The 18,643-nt window shown below is 31.6% G+C and overlaps 1 protein-coding gene across 2 annotated transcripts in view; it reads right to left on the bottom strand.

The window, feature by feature from the left end:
* LOC118203821 (coronin-2B-like) overlaps positions 1-18,643 on the bottom strand; it is a 59,218-nt gene that overhangs the window by 3,516 nt on the left and 37,059 nt on the right. For both annotated transcript variants that reach the window (XM_085824410.1, XM_085824411.1), the window contains 4 exons: positions 11,344-11,553; positions 9,611-9,724; positions 9,179-9,366; positions 6,106-6,304 (listed from right to left, as the gene is read on the bottom strand). In XM_085824410.1, the coding sequence (XP_085680536.1) occupies positions 6,106-6,304; positions 9,179-9,366; positions 9,611-9,724; positions 11,344-11,553 (711 nt within the window). The remainder of the gene's footprint in view (positions 1-6,105; positions 6,305-9,178; positions 9,367-9,610; positions 9,725-11,343; positions 11,554-18,643) is intronic.

Here is an 18,643-nt window from a genome sequence, read left to right as displayed (position 1 = left end):
TCATTATTTGGAATGATCTATAATCCGGACCTCAAAGCCACAAACTTACGCATGCGCTTTTAATGTGTGCATCCGCTATGCATGCGCATAAAGCGTTTACCCATGCGCACTTCAGTTCAGGTGCGATGCTGATGCTCTCTTGGGTACCCGTGATGATTTTCGCTATCCCAGTATAACATGACATTTAAAGATTTTCGAACACATGCGAGTTCAGAATTCTCTTATAGTTCGGTGAAGTCCATAGAAAATACACAAAGAAATGAATAATATCACGTCGAGGTAAAACAAAGAGTCCAACTAGAGAGATATTCCAATTGACAAGTTAGTCAGTATTTTCGACACAGCTATTGCAGGACTTGAACAGTGGAACTTTGTAACTGAACACGAAATTATGTCCGTGTATAGAATTAAAGAGAAAGTATTAGCACAAAAAGCGAACAAGAAATTATGTCCGTGTATAGAATTAAAGAGAAAGTATTAGCACAAAAAGCGAAGTTACTTAAACAGCTTACATTGAAAGAAATGTTTAATAAAGTAAACAAATAAATATTAAGCTTTTTTATTGTAAATTTTGATACCCTTTAGATCATAATTGCTCTTTATTTCATAAATTACGGTTTCGTATTTTTAATTGTATAATTTCTGCATGCCATCTTACCAGATTTAAATTGATGATCTATAATCCGGAAAAAGCCCTAATTCCGGAATCGCCAAAGTCCCGACGAGTCCGGATTATGGACTTTGTACTGTATTCCCAAAAAAATTTCCCTCCCCCCCACACACAGGGTTTGGGGATCAACCAAGGAATCCTGACCTGCAAAATTTATGCGCTCTTGATGAAGCTTCCTTTATACATAATTTAAAAATTAAAAATAAAACTTTTTGTAAATTTAATTACAAAATTTAATGTACTGCTTTAATTACAGTAGAGTTTCAAATTGTGTATGCCTCTCATCACAAACATGTCAGTCCAAAAGAATATTAGCTGAACAAAAAACATCTCAGATGTGAAATGGCATCTCAAATTATGAACAATCAAGTCAGCAACAAATGATTTTTGGTGTTTTGAGACAATCTCAGACACAGAATTAACATTCACGAACTGCTAAAAATATCATTTTAATACACAGTGTGCCCATAAAGTAATCAAAGACTGAACTATAAAATAAAAAAGTGAAAGAATAAATTTATGCTTAGAAAGAGTGACATCTTAACTTCTGTTAAAGCCAAATTTACCCAATTATTTTGTCATTTTGCATATCAAAACGCTGGAGTCATCTTCATTGACTGCTTCAAAAATGGAACATTAAGTTTTGTTACAAATTAGATAAATCTGCTACCAAAATGTTAGGGATGAAATGAACAGCATTGTTATCAAGAACACAAGTGTATGTGGTACAATGCTTTAAATGTCGGCTCAAAAACACTATAGATCAGACGGCCTTCAACTTCAAAGAATAAGGAAAAAATTCATTCTCTGGTTAAGGCTGACAGACGTAAAAATTCAGCAACTTTCAGACATGATTGGGATAAGCAAAGAAAGCTGCAGGTTAATTTTAATTGAAACAAAAAGACAAAATGCTCAGTGAATTGGCTCCTATGAAAAGAAAAAGGGAAAAAAAATGCACAGACGTCACAATCAAGAATAAAAAAGCATTGATTATATTCTTTTTTTTTAAATTACAAAGAACTTATTCTCCATGAATGTATCTCTAAAAAACCCATTAATCAATATATTAACAGGAAGAAGGTGCTTCTCTGATTAAGAAACAGGATAAGGCAAGTTGATGAAGGAACTTCCTGATACTGGGCAATGGTTTCTTTTACACAATGCTAAGCCCTACACAGCATTTTATGTACAACAATATCTTGCTAAGCATTCAGGGACAAATCATCCACCATATTCTCCAGACTTATTGTCAGCTGATTCCCCCCCCCCCCGTCCAGAGCTTAAGATGGCCAAGAAAAGACAGAGATTTGAGAACATCTCTGATAGTAAATCAGATATTATGCATATTTAGTGAACAGTTAGTCCCAAGTACTATAAATAGTGTTTCGATAACTTGAAGAAACACTGGAAAAGTTGCATAGATTTATCTGGCAGTTATTTTGAAGGAGATAAATTTATCTGAAGGTTAGTAATACTATTTTTTCTTATTTATAAGAAATTGTCCAGTTACTTTACGGGTGCACCTTGTATTTTCATGTTTAATCCTCATTAACAAAGCCTGGCAGCAGAACCATAAATTTAGCTTGGAAACTAGATTATGTTCCAGGCTTTGATACTGAAAAATGTTCTGTTATAGTAGCCCACTGTTATTATAACTGTGTCTTTATCAAAACCATGGGCTTGGAAGCTAGCAATGAAAATATGAAGGAGTTGCTAAAAGATCATACAAATGAGCTCAAAAAAGAAAGAAATGGAACAACTTCAGAAGGTATACCTCTTTGTTCTGCAAAATATGCTCAAAACAGGGAAAAGTGAAGTTCTCGTGTTGCAATAACACTCTGACATAAGGCGTAGTAGGGTGGGGCAAGATGGTACATCTGTCCCTAGATGCCTGGGCGCAGCATCCAGACAGTGCCAAATTGATGTTACAAAATTAAGAATGAAAGGTTTTCCATTCTTGGCCCACAGAAAGGGGCACAAAATCTCCATTTGACCCTGGTGCTGAAAACCCTATCTACAGTTCTGCACGCTGATGAAGCAATAGCAAGCTACATCAGAAACACTTTCAATTACAATACCATTCTCACTTTAGAAACCAAATAACATTGGCAACCTGACTAATCTCAAGTGTTGCTAAGAGACAAAGAAAAATTAAAGATAATGCCACCAGAAAGGCTGATACTTCCATGGAAGAGGACAGCACCACATCTGAACAATATTTCTTCCCTTTCTCTTCCTCATTACTTTCCAATTACATCATCCAATTTCCTTTGCACAGTACAGAAAAAATTAAATTATAGTTTCATTTTATCTGTGTAATATAGTGTTTATGTCTTTTACCTCAAATTTAATGAATCCTGTCGATAAAATATTTTTAATTTATGAACATTTTGGATGACAAATAGCCTTTTGGAATGACTTGTATTCACAATACAGGTTTCACAGTATTTGAAAAAAGAATATTCTATACCTTGTTATAATTCCACTATGATGAACCTCTAAAAATAATGAAGGAACCTTTGGGTCATAACCAATTTTTGTATGGGAATTTTTATTATCATTTATACTTTATTTCCATATTTTTTCCAGAATTTCTGCAAACTTAAATGAAAAATTTACTAACTCTTAAAAACATTCACATTTAGTATATTAGAATCCACATTCCATCTGCAAAGGAAACCACTTTCCCCCCCCCCCCATCAAAACCATGGGCTTGGAAGTTCCTCCGTAACATTCGTAAACATACGTCCGAACACGTTCCTCCGTGTTCTAAACAAAGATTGTAAGACAATTCTAGGAGATTGAAGATACAATATGCATATCTTAGGAGAACATACAGTGTTAATGATAATTGCACTAAAGATTATGAATGGGTTCTCTGATTCCATTCAAATTCATTGACTGAGCTGTCAGACTACCAAATCTGATGCTATGATAGAAATTAGAACATTTTGCTATTCAGGGAAAAGGACTAGTAAATTATATGAGCTTCGGGGTATACAATTTGTTTATCTTTTAGGGAACAAAATTTTTATCCTTATTGGTTTCATTTCTTTTGGTAGATAAGATAATGGTAATCAGTCTTTTTTTTTAATTCATCATTTTAATTTTTACCGTTTTCATACTATAATCCATTGGTTACAGTGAACCAAACTTCCGGCCCCTTAAAGTTCACTACGGGGATTCGACTGTACACATACTACTATAGCTCAGATATGATTCCTTGTTAATATGTTCATATTATATAAAAAATTTTGTTTCACTAATTCCAAGTATTTCGATGCAATAATAAATATTAAATGCAGGGGAAAAAGATAAGGAACTAAAAGAAGATACAGATTACATATCAGGAGGTCAAAAAAGTCAATTTAACTTTACAGATATAACTTAGATATCTGCAAAACGTAATTATCTAATGTGGCAATGCATTTCTTCAGATGATAGATTCATTGCTTACAATAATATCATTAATTTACTTTGTTACATTTTTCAGCAGTTCCTGACTTAATAACATTATCTTGGTCAATGTAGCTTTTTCTTGCTCAAGAATCCTAATTCTCTTAGAAAAGCAAACTATGAACTTCTGCAAAACTAGCAGAAAAGAGTGAAACTTGATGGTTCTAAGACACACTATCTTGGCCTTAAGTGTTGCAAAGAATGGATCCATCATCTTAAGCAACACTGGTAGCACTTATATCAAAAAGCTTTCTTTCAAAGGAAAAAAATAATAAAAACACCTTCCTATAGTGAAGTAAAGTCAACCTGAGAGCACAATAAAATTTCAGCAATAAATTTAATACTAATTTTAATGTACTTTTCTACATTAACCATCCTTTTTAATTTACTATACCTCATACAGTCAAAAGTCATTAATTCGGACACCCATAATCCGGAATGATCTATAATCCGGACTTCAAAGCTACAAACTTTCTGCACATGCGTTGCGTTCACGCATGCGCACAGGCATTTACGAGTGCATGTAAGACCTTTACGGCTGCGAATATGTTTGTGTGCATGCGCGTTTAATGTGTAACGGACGGTATAATGTTGCAGATTGCGTTGTTCCTTAATCTTCGAATTGGATCCGGCTTATTATTTTTTGCAGACTGTTAGAGCAATTTTATAAAAGTAAGCTTGAACTTTCGATTATGTCAAATAGAATTTCCGATATATATTTACTAATATGTAATTTGTATCTACAAAGCGAAAGTATGTTTCGAAATCCGAAATCTGTTTATCAATTTCACGCCGCGGATTAGAAGTTGATCTGTCAGCACTATCCTTATCTTCAGGGCAGATGTTTTTATTTTATTTGGCTTATAATTCCTTACTAAGTGTAGTATTTCATCTCGATGTACTCCGTCTTTGATATGATTTAAATCAAGTTCCTCGTCATTATAATTCGCTTCCAATAGTGAAGAAAGTGACCCACAGGTTTTTGAGAACGAAAACATTTTGATTGACAAATTAGTCGGTATTCTCAACACAGCAATTATAGGACTTGAACAGCGGAACTTTGTAACTAAACAAGAAATTATATCTGTTTAATAGAATTAAAGAGAAAGTATTATCACATGAAACGAAGCAACTTACATTGAAGGAAATGTTTAATAAAGTAAACAAATAAATATTAAGCTTTTTCTTTTTGTAAATTTTGATACCCTTTAGATCATAATTGTTCTTTATTTCATAAATTACGGTTTCATATTTTTAATTTTGTAATTTCTGCATGCCATCTTACCAGATTTAAACTGATGATCTATAATACGGAAAAATCGATAATCCGGAATCGCCGAAGTCCCGACAAGTCCGGATTAACGACTATTGACTGTATACTGTACCTGGATATACTCGGATACTTACTGCTATTTTAGGCACCCGAATGCAAGTTTTCTGATCCATTGTAGTACTTTAAATCTACTTTTTAAGGGGGAGTAGAAAAGGGTGTTGTTGTTGTTTTATAAGTTTTATAAAAACTGTCATTCTTATTTTTTAAAATTTCTATCAATTTTGAAGAAACTAAGAAAACAATTAAGCAGCTAAATTTGGATAGCATAACTGGTTAGTTAATGGTTTAAAGACCTAAGATACAAAAGGAGGGAGGAAAACTACTGCAAAAGGAGGGAGGAAAGCATATGGTTACGTAAAATAAATTTATTGGCATACTCCATTCTGATATCCAAATACAAGTTCACAAACAAGTTACATAAAATTTTAAAAACATAAATTTCAATGATAAAGTTATTTATAACTTTATTCTGCTTTTCTAAAATATTTTTACATAGTATATCACGAGATGTGCATTGCTTACATCTTTTCAAGTTAGCTTTCTGCAAACAAATATAAACTATTTCTGTTAAGTACTTTCATACTCCAACCGCCATGTTCACACACACACACAGTTACATAAAAGATGTATTAAAAATATTTCTTACATCTTCATTGTTCAGTGTTTCTGGATTTGAATCACTTTCATGTTCACTAGAACTGTCATTGTCTTGTATAGTCACAAATGTTGCCACAGGTAAAGTATGGCTTGAAACCATGCCAGCTTTTGTACCATTATTACAAGATAACTCTTCTGACCATGGATATTTCTTTGGAGTTGCTTGAATCATAATATTTTGGTTTACACTACATAATAAAAAAAAGAAAAACACCTGCTATTACCAAAGATTTCCTGAGAAAAATATGCATAAATATAAGTGTACATAAAAGTAAGTAACAGTGAGATCTACACGTGTGTGGAAAAATATGACACATATGTTAACACATATTGTGTGTAAAATTTCTTCTCCGGGATATTTTACTAATAATTGTCACAAAATTTAAAAAAATCTAAAATTCTTCTCAAACACATAGGTTTTGAAAGAATAAATAAAAAATTTTAAAAAAAAAAAAAATATTATTAAACATATTATTACAGCTCCTTTTATTTAAATGGCACCAAGATTGCCAATAAATTGATAATGTATGTCACTATGTCACTTGATAAATGGTCAGCAATCCTTAGAAAATCAAAAGTTATTAAAATTTTTTGAGGGGAAAAAATATAATAGGAATACAACATGAGTTTTTCTTGTCGCAGAATGATTACAAATTAATGCGGTTAGAACTACTTGCTATTTGACACTGATTTCAAATATATGTTGTCAATTTAGTCATAATTTTGGTACTGTTTAAATTAAAAGAGCCATAATAAAAAGTTCTCAAACTTTATACTCTGTTTACAAAATTTTTTCTAAAACTCAGCAGTTGTATTTTTTAGAGAATAACAAATCTGCAATTCAATTGTCTTTTCAAATATTTACACATTTCAAATAACATGTCAAAAACAAATTTTTATATACTATATTACATTCATTTTCTTTTTTTCCAAGACATTTTACAAGCAATTGAGTTTTCCCAAAATAACAAATCTGCAATTCATTTTTCCCCAAATATGTAGATGTGTTGTAACAAAAAAAAATGCCCTATTAATTATCACTAAACAGATTAATTTAAAAACATCTTTATACATAGCCTCTATAAAATTTTAATGCAGGATAAGAATGACCACTTTGCTGTATAATTATGTCTCCACATACCCTCTTCGTACTATAGAGCATCATTTCATTCAGGCATATCTTACAGAAACAATTTATGACCGAATGTTACATCCTCTTTTACTTTCATTTATCTTTAGCATCAATTTATCACAGATATGATTCATCACAAACTGCGAAAAAAGGGGGAAATCCCAAAAATTAATTATATCTGAACAACATGAAATTCATCTCTAATATTCCAAAATAAAGAATTTGAATGCAAGTTTGCTGAGCCAAGAGCTATGAAATATAGAATGTAAATTTCCAAACAATGAAGGTATGCATCTTAAAGCTATGTTTCAAAATTCAATTTAAACTTTACTTTTTTAAATTCAATGTTGAAATGACTTTTTTGACAGTTTATAGCACATATCTTTGCTTAATAAACAAAGTAAAAACCTCAGAATTTTACTGTTTGCACCATCAGATAGAGTTAAAAAAAAAAAATCTTTTCAATGAAAATCACACAGATTATAAAACAAATTTTTTGCCCCCCCCCCCCTTTCTTTAAAACAAGAATGATTTAAAAAAAATATTAACTGGGCATTTCTTTAGATTTTTTTTTTTTTTTTTTTTTTTTTTTTTTTTTTTTTTTTTAATATAATATATTGCGGCGCATCTTTTTTTCATATGGAAATGGAGCATTCATTCTTCCTCAGGCATCATGATAATTTCTTGAAACTATTGTTTTAAGTACATAACATCATTATAAGTCGCACGATTCATTTTTGCACATTCTTTCTACCCACCTAGCCAGTATAGTGATTAGTGGCTCTGACTGTCATAGCAATGGGTCCGAGTTTGAATCCCAGAGAAGGTGTGGTTGTAACAGTCTTCTCTACTATAGGCAACAGTGTCCACTTGTTTAGGTGCCCTTATAATGAATGGCCACCAATTCCAGCCCTTGTAGTCGTGCAAGGCTAATGGCTATTAAATGAAGCACCTGGCCATTAAAAAAAAAAAAAAATTTGTTTTCTTCTATACAGAGTTTTCTGGTGTTGATTTTATTTAATCCTTTATTAATTCCTTCCCATCCATACCCCAGCTGTAAAAAATTATTTGAAATTAGGCTTACTACAAAAATCTGCTCCCTCCCTGCCTCCCCTCAAAAACATTTTTGCATTTAATAGTCATATCTTATTAATCTCATTTTTTCTTTCCAGTTTATTAAATAAAACAAGAGAATTTAAAGACAGGCTCCTCTTTAAAATCATTTGCAGTAGAATCTGGAATGTAATTTTTTCCCCCATTTTATAAGTTTACTAGCTGCTTCAGTTTTCAGTCTGGGATGGCAGCCTTTGATTATCATGTGTAATTTGTCAAAGGCTGGCTACACAAGATGCAAGAAAAAAATAAATCTATACAAATTTATTTTCAATGCTTCATATTTTTATTTTTGTTAATTTGCATTAAAAATAAACATGACTAAAAAACAGCTTACTTTTTTTTAAATTTAATTGACAAAAAATTAAAATAGATGCGATAGCATACATTTACAATGGGATACTGCATGAAACTCATTTTTAGTTACAAAAAGCAGAAATAAATATAAAAACTAAAACTGTTAAGCAAAATATATATGCCTATTTACATTAATTAAAATAATGACAATTTTTTTAAAGATTTTTCTTTGTAATGCTTATAGGCATGTACTCTATTTGTCACATATGAAGATATAAATTAAAATTTAATATTATACCAAATTTATATATTAAGTTCAAATGTACATATTCTTAGATAATAATCACTTTTGCATTAAATATTTAAATTATAATAAAAAAATTAAAATGTCAGATTTTGATTAAGACTGTTTTTGTTACAAGATGAATATCATTCATCATATAATACAGTTCATTTTTAGTCAATGATTAGTAGATTACAACATTATAAGATTTTAATTAAGATATTATTAAGTACATACTTGTCAAGAGAAAGACTATCCTTTAACACATTGTTATTTCCATTCAATTTCATAAGCTCTCTATAATCAACTTTGTTCCCTTCTGCAATGAATATAAACTTTTGTTCATTATTTCGGTCAGCAGTCACCAAATACTGCCGATCTGGATTATACAACACGGGCTTGTTGGTTCTCGCTCCAGCACCTGTCTATAAAAAATAAGTGCATAAGTAAATAAGCAAACAGTTTTTTAACAAATGTTATATAAAACATCTTATTAATCATCCAGAAAGAAATACCATTTTGGAAATGGAAAAAAAAATACTTAAAAAGATGGAGAAGCAGTAATACTTAAAAAGATTTTATTTTTCATTTAAAAATTCAAAGTCACCAGAAATTAAATGCTTGCTTTTAGATTACTAGTTATGAGATTATTCAGAATATTATAAGTACCTTCAATGAAATTAAAATTGGATTTCTATTTTTCCCACTTAACCATTCTTTTGCTGTTAGCGATGGTGTTGGTGCAGCAGTATCAGGAAAGATATCTTCTTGAAATTGTTCTGACTGAAAGATAAAGAAATTTTTGTGAAATAGCAGTACATTTTATCATAATAGCAAAATTCTGAAAAATGGAGGCCAGTAGTGATGTCTATAAAGAAACGCAAATTTAAATTCTAAACTTCTGAGAACAAATTTATAAAGCAGAAACAAAATAAGATGATGGCAAAATTTTGTGCTTGATCTTCATAACATGCAGATATATAGATGCAGTGCAGCAATGGCGTTTTATTTCCATCCACGTGGTATACAAATAAATAGGTAGAAGCATGAGCCATTTTAAAGATATAATTGAGTAATTTGAGCATGAATGGATTTTTTTCAAAATACACAGCAAAAAGTTCTATTTGTGCCAAAATATATTGTATTAATTTTTTAACCCTCTGAGTGGCACAGGATTTTAGATCCATCATGAAGACCAGTATTTAAACAGCATTTATTAATTTAACTTGTATAAGCACTTATTTTAGTCTGTATTTTCATAAACTTACATTCATTAAGATGGTATTTACATTATTAAAGAAAGTAAGAAAAGAAAATATCTTAAATTATAAGCTAATATATGCCAAGTAACAAAACTTCTGATGACCGGATAAACCCGGTCATAATGCTCAGAGGGTTAAAGAAGTAAGTTGTAACCACCATAAATAGCATTTGAGGTATGAATTCAAAACTTCCTTTTTCTCATAGCATGGTAAAAATATGGCAGATATGTGAGTTAAACTTGGATGATAAACAATTAAACTAGAAGGCCACTAGACAACCTTCCAGAAAATATGGCATCAAGCATTTTGTTGTCACCTAAAACAAATAATACAAGAATTATAAATAAATTACTAAGAGGATTAAGACTAATAATTTATCTTCCATTCAACATGAAAATTCAATTGGAAACCAGAAGAAAATGCATGTTTTACCATACCGGGGGGAATGTCCTATATCTTACAAAACTTTAAAAAATGTGCACCATAGGAACACATTTTCCTAAGTGCAGAGCAAGAGCAATCTTAATTACTTATTTATATTCATACTAAATAATTACATTAATTACAAAATACATTGTTAAATTATATGAAACATTTCTGCATGCTTAAAAAGCTATTTTCTTCCTTTAAAATCAGATAAACATAGTTGTGGCTCAGTACATGTACTAGCAATTCTTTAGTTTTCTTAAGTTTTAACATGAATTTTAGCCTACTGGCATGAATGCTACTATATCTGCTCCATACTGTAGTAAGCAAAAAAAAGGATATAACTACTACGATAGCTCTATGGGATAAAATTATAAATTAAGACAAAAAAAAAGACAATATATAAACTTCTTAATTGGCACTGCAGAAAACTTTTTGTAGCTATCATAAGAGATATGCTGTTAGCAATTGGATTTTTAGAATCTATGTAATTTACTTCAAGTTAAAAACATAACAATCAGAATTTAAAAATCAAGTTATTTTAAATGTTTAAAAAGTATAAAATAGCTACAATTATTTAGCATAAATAGGTGTATTATTGTACAATACGAATTTCAGCATACATTAAATTAGTATGTGTATAGATACCTCAAAGTTTTAAAGAGAGGAAAGAATTTTTTATAAATAGTTTCATAAAAGTGAATAAATGCTTACTTTTCGAGGAACAATCATGGAAACAGGTTCGCATAGAGGTTTGACTGCATGCAGTTTATAAAAACGAAATACTTCACATCGTAAAACATCTAGGCCTCGTTTGGGCATGAAACCTAAGCCTCTTTGGGGAAAACCAGTTAAAAATTGGTTTAAATAATGGCACCATGGTGGTTCATTGACAATTTCATAATATCGAATATTCCCATCCCCCTAAAAAGGAAAAAAATCAGAATAGTATGATAAATAAGATTATAAAATTGATATCTCTCATTTTAACCAAAATATAAGATATCCTTGTATCTTTATGGGTTAAGGAAGAAAAAAAATGCAGCTTGCATCAGATTTATGGGGTATGCAAAATACAACTGTGAAAAGCATCCCATTTTAAGGAGACCCAGATTATTAATCAATGTTTTTAAAAATAGCAAATATATACTGTACCTTAAGGTGAGTGTCCATTCATCATGCAGACAGCTCCCCCCCTGGCTGATGAACCACACATTGAAATCATAAGGTTTTATATAAAAATCATTCGAGGGTTCTTTTTTTTTTTTTTTTTTTTTTTTTTAAATTTATTTATTGCATAATATGTGTTATTTTCCCAGGGAACTAGAAAATAGCAGAATTCGTTTTGATATCAAAGAATAATTACAGTAGCTATGGACTAATTTGTCTTTTGAAAGTCCTTGAAAAAATTTTAGATAAACTGATTTTACAGATAAACCGATTATAGTTTTTATTCAAAATTAAAAATGTTTTTATCTGATAGTCATTATGGTTTTACGTCCGGGTGAAGAAATGAAGATGCACTTTATGATGTTATCAATTACATAAGAAATAACTGAAAATAAGAACATGTGGTTGCAATATTGTTCAACGTGAGCGGTGCTTTTGGCTCTATATTCTAGCCTACCCCCCTTAATAAACTTGTCAATATGGGAATTTCAAAAAGAGATCTTTAATATTACAAAGGATTACTTTATTGAATGCCAAACAGTTTAAGATTCTGGAGGTAAAGGTAATTATATTACAATTAAACTTACATGGGCTGTACACAGGGATACTGCAGTACTCTGCTGTATTTGAACCTCATTGCAAATAACTTGTTGAAAAAGAATTCAAAAGAAAACACAAAGTTTTTTTGCCTATGCCGATGACCTCCTGGTCCTTATTGAAGGAAAATCTTTAGAAGCTGTAGAAAAATTCTTTATGGAACTTAAATGCAAACTTGGAGAACTGGGAGACCAAAGAACTTAAAACTTAATATAAATAAAACTAATGCAATTTTTTCCCCTCAGGGTAATCACAATAAAAACAAAATGGCCACAGAATAAGCTTCAAAAAAGAAAATTAAACATTTACGCATTTTAATCAACAACTCTCTCTTCATATTTTAAGGAAATTTAAAGGATATAGGAGGATTGGGAGAATTCTGATCAACTACAGAAGGATAGTGTCAAGAGATGTCAATTAGACATGCCACTCTGATGGTTGTATAAGAAACTGTCTTCATTCTAACAACTGTGTATGGCATAGGTGCAGGGGGTTGCCTTGCAATGGAATTTGTGCATCTTAGAATGAAACTGAGTACTATTTAGACAGCCTGGCTCTTAATGTTAACCACATGCTTCATAACAGTTTCCACAGAGGTAATATCCATACTGACCAATGTGCCCCCAGTCTCAAACCAATATTTATTTTATTACAACAAATTTTGAGAAGAGGTAAACTGGATATTAAATTATATGATGGAAATACTGTTACTCACTGGGCTTTTAAAAGCTTTGATATTAATAAAATACACCTTGCACAGAAGAGATAAATTATGTATTATAGATATCCTCCCCAGGTGCCTATACCGATGGGTCTGATGTCGGGGAGAATATCACCTTTGCCTTTCCAGTTATTTATTATAGAGCCGAGATAGACTGCGAGAAATATAAGGTAAATGAATATAATTCGGTATTTCAGGTGGAGCCAATGGCTATTTACTTCGGTTTAAAAAGGATAAAAATGTTTCTAAAAATAGAATATACTATCAATACAGTCAAAAGTCTTTAATCCAGACGTCCATAATCCGGACCGCAAAGCTACAAACTTTCTGCGTCAACGTATAATGCATTCACGCATGCGAATGATACCGTTTCGCATGCGCATAATATGTTTACACATGCACGTTTAATGTATAACTGACAGTATAAGCTAAGCTAAAATTATCTAATTATCTATTTCAGTTAATGTTGCAGATTGCGTTGTTCCTTAATCTTCGAAATGGACCCGGCTTATTATTTTTTGCAGACAGAGTAATTTTATAAAAGTAAGCTTGAACTTTCGATTATGTCAAAAAGAATTTCCGATTCTGGAGCTGCTGAAGGATCTAAAAGTGAAAGCATGTTTTGATGTCCATCAAACAAAAAGTAGAATTGCTGCAAAAAATGGATAAAGGCATATCATTTGTTTCTCTAACCATTCCGAAATCTGTTTATCAATTTCATGCTGCCCTGAGGGTGGGGGGTCGACGTGGCGTGTAATGAACTGGAAGTTGATCTGTCAGCACTATCCTTATCTTCAGGGCAGATGTTTTTATTTCATTCGGATTTTAATTCCTTACTAAATGTAGTATTTCATCTTGATGTACTCCGTCTTTGATATGATTTAAATCAAATTCCTCGTCATTATAAATATCACAAATACACATCAAACAGTTTTCTGGTTGCAATTTTCTAATATCGACTATGCGTAATGTATGCTTTACGCATGTGCGCGTTGAAAGAAATGTTTAATAAAGTAAACAAATAAATATTAAGGCTTTGTTTCGTAAATTTTGATACCCTTTAGATCATAATTACTCTTTATTTCATAAATTTCGGTTTCATATTTTTAATTTTATAATTTCTGCATGCCATCTTACCAGATTTAAACTGATGATCTATAATCCGGAATTGCCAAAGTCCCGACGAGTCCGGATTAAAGACTTTTGACTGTATGTATACTGACAGTTTATCAACTTTACAGGCACTTTCCTGCCTGGATCAGACAAATGAACTGATATTAGATATAACAGAACTTTATTTTGAACTCCTGGGAGGGCATATAATTAATTTGAACTGGGTAAAAGCACAAACAGCCTTAGTGGAAATGACAGGGTGGACATAATGGCCAAATTGGCTATTACACAAAATGACACAGAAATCCTTGAGATGCATTGGTTAAAGAAAGGGGCCTATACCTACAAATACTTATGAAAAATTATACCTACAAATTATAGAAAGAAAAATGGGAAATGTCTGATATGAATAAATATATGAGACTGGTAACAATTAAAAAAAAGTATAAGCACATAATGATACAGATTTTAATCAAATTTTAACGGGTCATGGCCATTTTCTTGACTGCGACCTTTGTGGTAGCTGCAATAAAACTGGAGATGCTGAACACTTCATAGAGACAAGTCTACTACTTTTGAAAGATATAAGGAAAGATTTTATTATAAATGAAACTTTTACCATGGAATGAATTTTACCAAATTTTGACAAAGCAAGAAGTCCATCAAGAAAGATTATAGCAGTATAGGCAAAGAATAGTGCATGCAAATAACAGTATTTCAGAATGTAACAGCATCACATTCAAGAGCAGTATTTCAGCATGTAAACTGTTCAGTATGTAGTTTAAATATTACCAAAGTTATACATGAAAAGCTAACCTAAGTTATATAAGTAATCTGTAAAAGCTGAGCTATGTTGCATGTAAATTGTTCAGTATTTCAGCAACTTCAGTCAGCAATACCAACAGTATTTCGATATGTAATAACAGCAGGATTGACTGAAATGCTAACCACAGCATAATTTAAAGAAAAAAAAAATAACTCTTAACATAACATATCCAACAAAATCATGAATTATGCTTTAACTACAAAATTCATAAAAATGTTTTCACTCAACTAGGCACAAAAACATCAAAACATCCAAAGCTGAAAATTTTTCTAATGGGAATATTCATCTAAGAACAGCTAACTCATAATATATTTTTTTTAATTAAGTGAATGAAAATAATAGCATCATTAGAGCACAAGTTGTAAAAATTATTTTTGTTTGCTGCAACTTCAATTTTTATGGAATGTAAATGAAAAACACTAAGAAGATATTATTATATTTATTAACGAAAATGATAATAATATTTATGAAATATAGCAAAATATAAGTTAAAGATTGCAATGCTAGGTTAATTTTTTTTTTAACATGCAATTTCAATAGGGGGCCCTGTGGACTGACTGGAAAGACAACTTTTTGCTGTATGAACAATTTGAGTTCTATTCTTGAACGATTCTGCATGTGTTGCTGAGTAAGTATTGTTAAATTATAATTAAACATGATGCATAATAATGTTGTACTAATAATGTGATTTGTTATTTATTTAAAAATGCTATCTAGGGATGGGGTTTTTGCTGTGACAAAAAATAATCTCCAAGGCATATACTTTTTTAAAAAATCCTTTTGTTAGTTCCTACAATAGTAATTTTTCCTGTTGCTGTATTTAAAATACATTTTTTTCTTTAATAAAATAATGTAAAACATATATTCTTTTTGAGGATTGTTTCTTGATGTCCAATTAAACTTTATTTCAATATCACTGATCATAATATAACTTTCATGATTAGAGAGATCATAACAAAATACAGGATAAAGCTTTTCAAATTTTAAAAGATCCATCATACATTTCGTTTCAGAATCAATATCATTCAATCCTACTTTTAAAAGCTATGCATATAATCTATAGTTATTATATTTTTTAGAAAAATCCATTTTATAATTTGTATTATAAAATTGCTTTTCATTAACAATTCAATAACAAAAAGCATATCTAAATTTTCAAATATTCTCTTACTTTGTGCTGCTTTAATTTCTCTTTCAACATATTGAGGAAGAATATATAACCTTACAACATCATCTGAAGTAGATGCTATTTTATATGCACCAGATGAAAATGAAGTTGGAGGTGATTTTAACATTCTGAATTCATTCCATTCTATTTTTATTTCCGTTATCATTTTAAAATTTCCAAATGTAAGCTGTGCTTCATTTTTTAATTTATAATGACTTAACATCAGTTTTAAATCTTCAACAAATACTTTATAATTATTTTTTTTCATTAGTATATATCACATTTTTACTTCTATTTCTCTGCCTTTAAAATCATTACAGCTGCACCATCCAAATATTTTATCCCAAATTAATTCATGTTTATCTACTACAGTTTTAGTTTAATATATATATATATATATGCTGTGCACCAGTTTTTGCCCCTCATAAGACAATTTTCAATAATACCTCAATAACTTCAAATTCGTCAGTACACCTCATACAAAAACATGTTATGCTATATTTGCTGTGTTAATATTCTCATCAAAAACTACCAAGAATGCTAAAAAATCTATGCTTTCTTCTTTTAATGACATCATAAATCATTAAAAATTTTGTTAATATGTTTTCCTACCACACTGGCTGATAAACTAATATTTTTTTAAATAACCAGAACATTATTTGCCAGAACAATGTTCAAAAGACTTATTAAATAATCTTTATGAAATTCGCCATCAGTAAATATCTTTTGATTGTTTTGCAATAATGTGCTTGAAACAAAAACTTGCACGAACAGCTGAGTTACTGAATTTATTTTCTCCTGTACAAAAAAAAAGGGGGTTAGTCTTTTTAAGCCACATTTCAGAAACTAAGTTTTCTTTCATAAATTTGTCTTCCAACTTCCAACATTTCAAATTTTTCTTTATGATTCATTTCATATGAAAATATAATTGCATTCTTTGAAAACTGATATTCCCTTGTAACAAATAAAACATACAATTTACAATTACAAGAGTACATAATTTCCCATTGCCCTTAAAAACAATCCTTTCTTTGCCCACTTTTCTTTTATATAAGACTTGCAGTTTAATATACGAGGGCTATCCAGAAAGTAGATTACGTTTTGGAATAAAAAAATAAACAAAGTATAGGAAACAAATTTTATTATATACAGATGAAAGCCACACTCAAATACTACTTTTCTACATAGTCACCATACAAATTAAGGCATTTATCGTAGCGATGTACGAGCTTGGAAATTCCTTCGTCGAAAAATTCGGCCGCCTGCGCCTTCAACCACTTCGTTACCTCTTCTTGCAGCTGTGCGTCGTCATCAAAACGCTGCATAGCCAGCCACTTCTTCATTGCTGGGAATAGGTGGAAGTCGCTCGGTGCCAGGTCGGGACTGTACGGCGGATGAGGAAACAACTCCCACTTAAAAGATTCAAGAACTTTACGAGTGACAATAGCCGTGTGGGGCCGGGCGTTGTCGTGAATCAACAAGATCTTAGAGCTCAACATTCCTCTGCGCTTGTTTTGAATTGCTCTTCTGAGTTTTTGGAGAGTTTGGCAATACTTTTGAGAGTTTATTGTAGTGCCTCTTTCCAGGAAGTCCACCAAAATTACACCTTTTCTGTCCCAAAAAACAGTCGCCATCATCTTCCTTGCCGACATTGTTTGCATGCATTTCTTGGGTTTTTGGGGAGAACTTGTGTGCCCCCACTGCATTGATTGCAATTTCGTTTCACAGTTCACATGTTTCACCCATGTTTCGTCACCAGTAACGATGCAATTGAGTAAAGAGTCACCATCCTTATGGTAAGCGTCCAAAAAGTTCAACGCTGCAGCCATTCGCTGATTTTTGTGGTCCTCTGTCAAGATTTTTGGAATCCATCTTGCACAAAACTTGTGGTAACCAAGCTTTTCGCTGATGATTTCGTGCAACAAACTTCGCGAAATTTGTGGAAAACTCAAAGAAAGTTCCGTTATTGTGAAATTTCGATTTTCACAGACTTTAGCATCGACTTTTTCGAGAAGTTCGGCGGTCACTATGCTGGGTCTCCCACTTCGATCTTCGTCGTGAACATTGGTTCGGCCATTTTGAAATCTTATGACCCACTGACGCACTCCACCTTCAGTGATAATGTTGTCCCCATACACTTCACGAAGCTGCCGATAGATTTCTATCAGTTTACAGTTTTTTGCAGTCAGAAACCTTATTACTGAGCGCAGCTCGCGGGATTTTCAATTAACGCAGACATTTCAAACCGTCACAGTATCTGAACGGAGCACAGCATGAACCTCTCACTAGCACGGCTAGATGCAGACTGAGCTGCGCAACGCTCTGACCCCAAGATGGCCGCGCTAGCCCCGCCCCTAGCGGACACAGACGGAAACGTAATCTACTTCCTGGATGGCCCTCGTATATACTTAAAGTCAGT

Source organism: Stegodyphus dumicola, chromosome 9 (assembly GCF_044657685.1).
Source record: "Stegodyphus dumicola isolate Sdum_Otavi_A_Nest chromosome 9, ASM4465768v1".
Taxonomy (NCBI): Eukaryota; Metazoa; Arthropoda; class Arachnida; order Araneae; family Eresidae; genus Stegodyphus; species Stegodyphus dumicola.
This window is presented reverse-complemented; position numbering and strand designations above follow the sequence as displayed.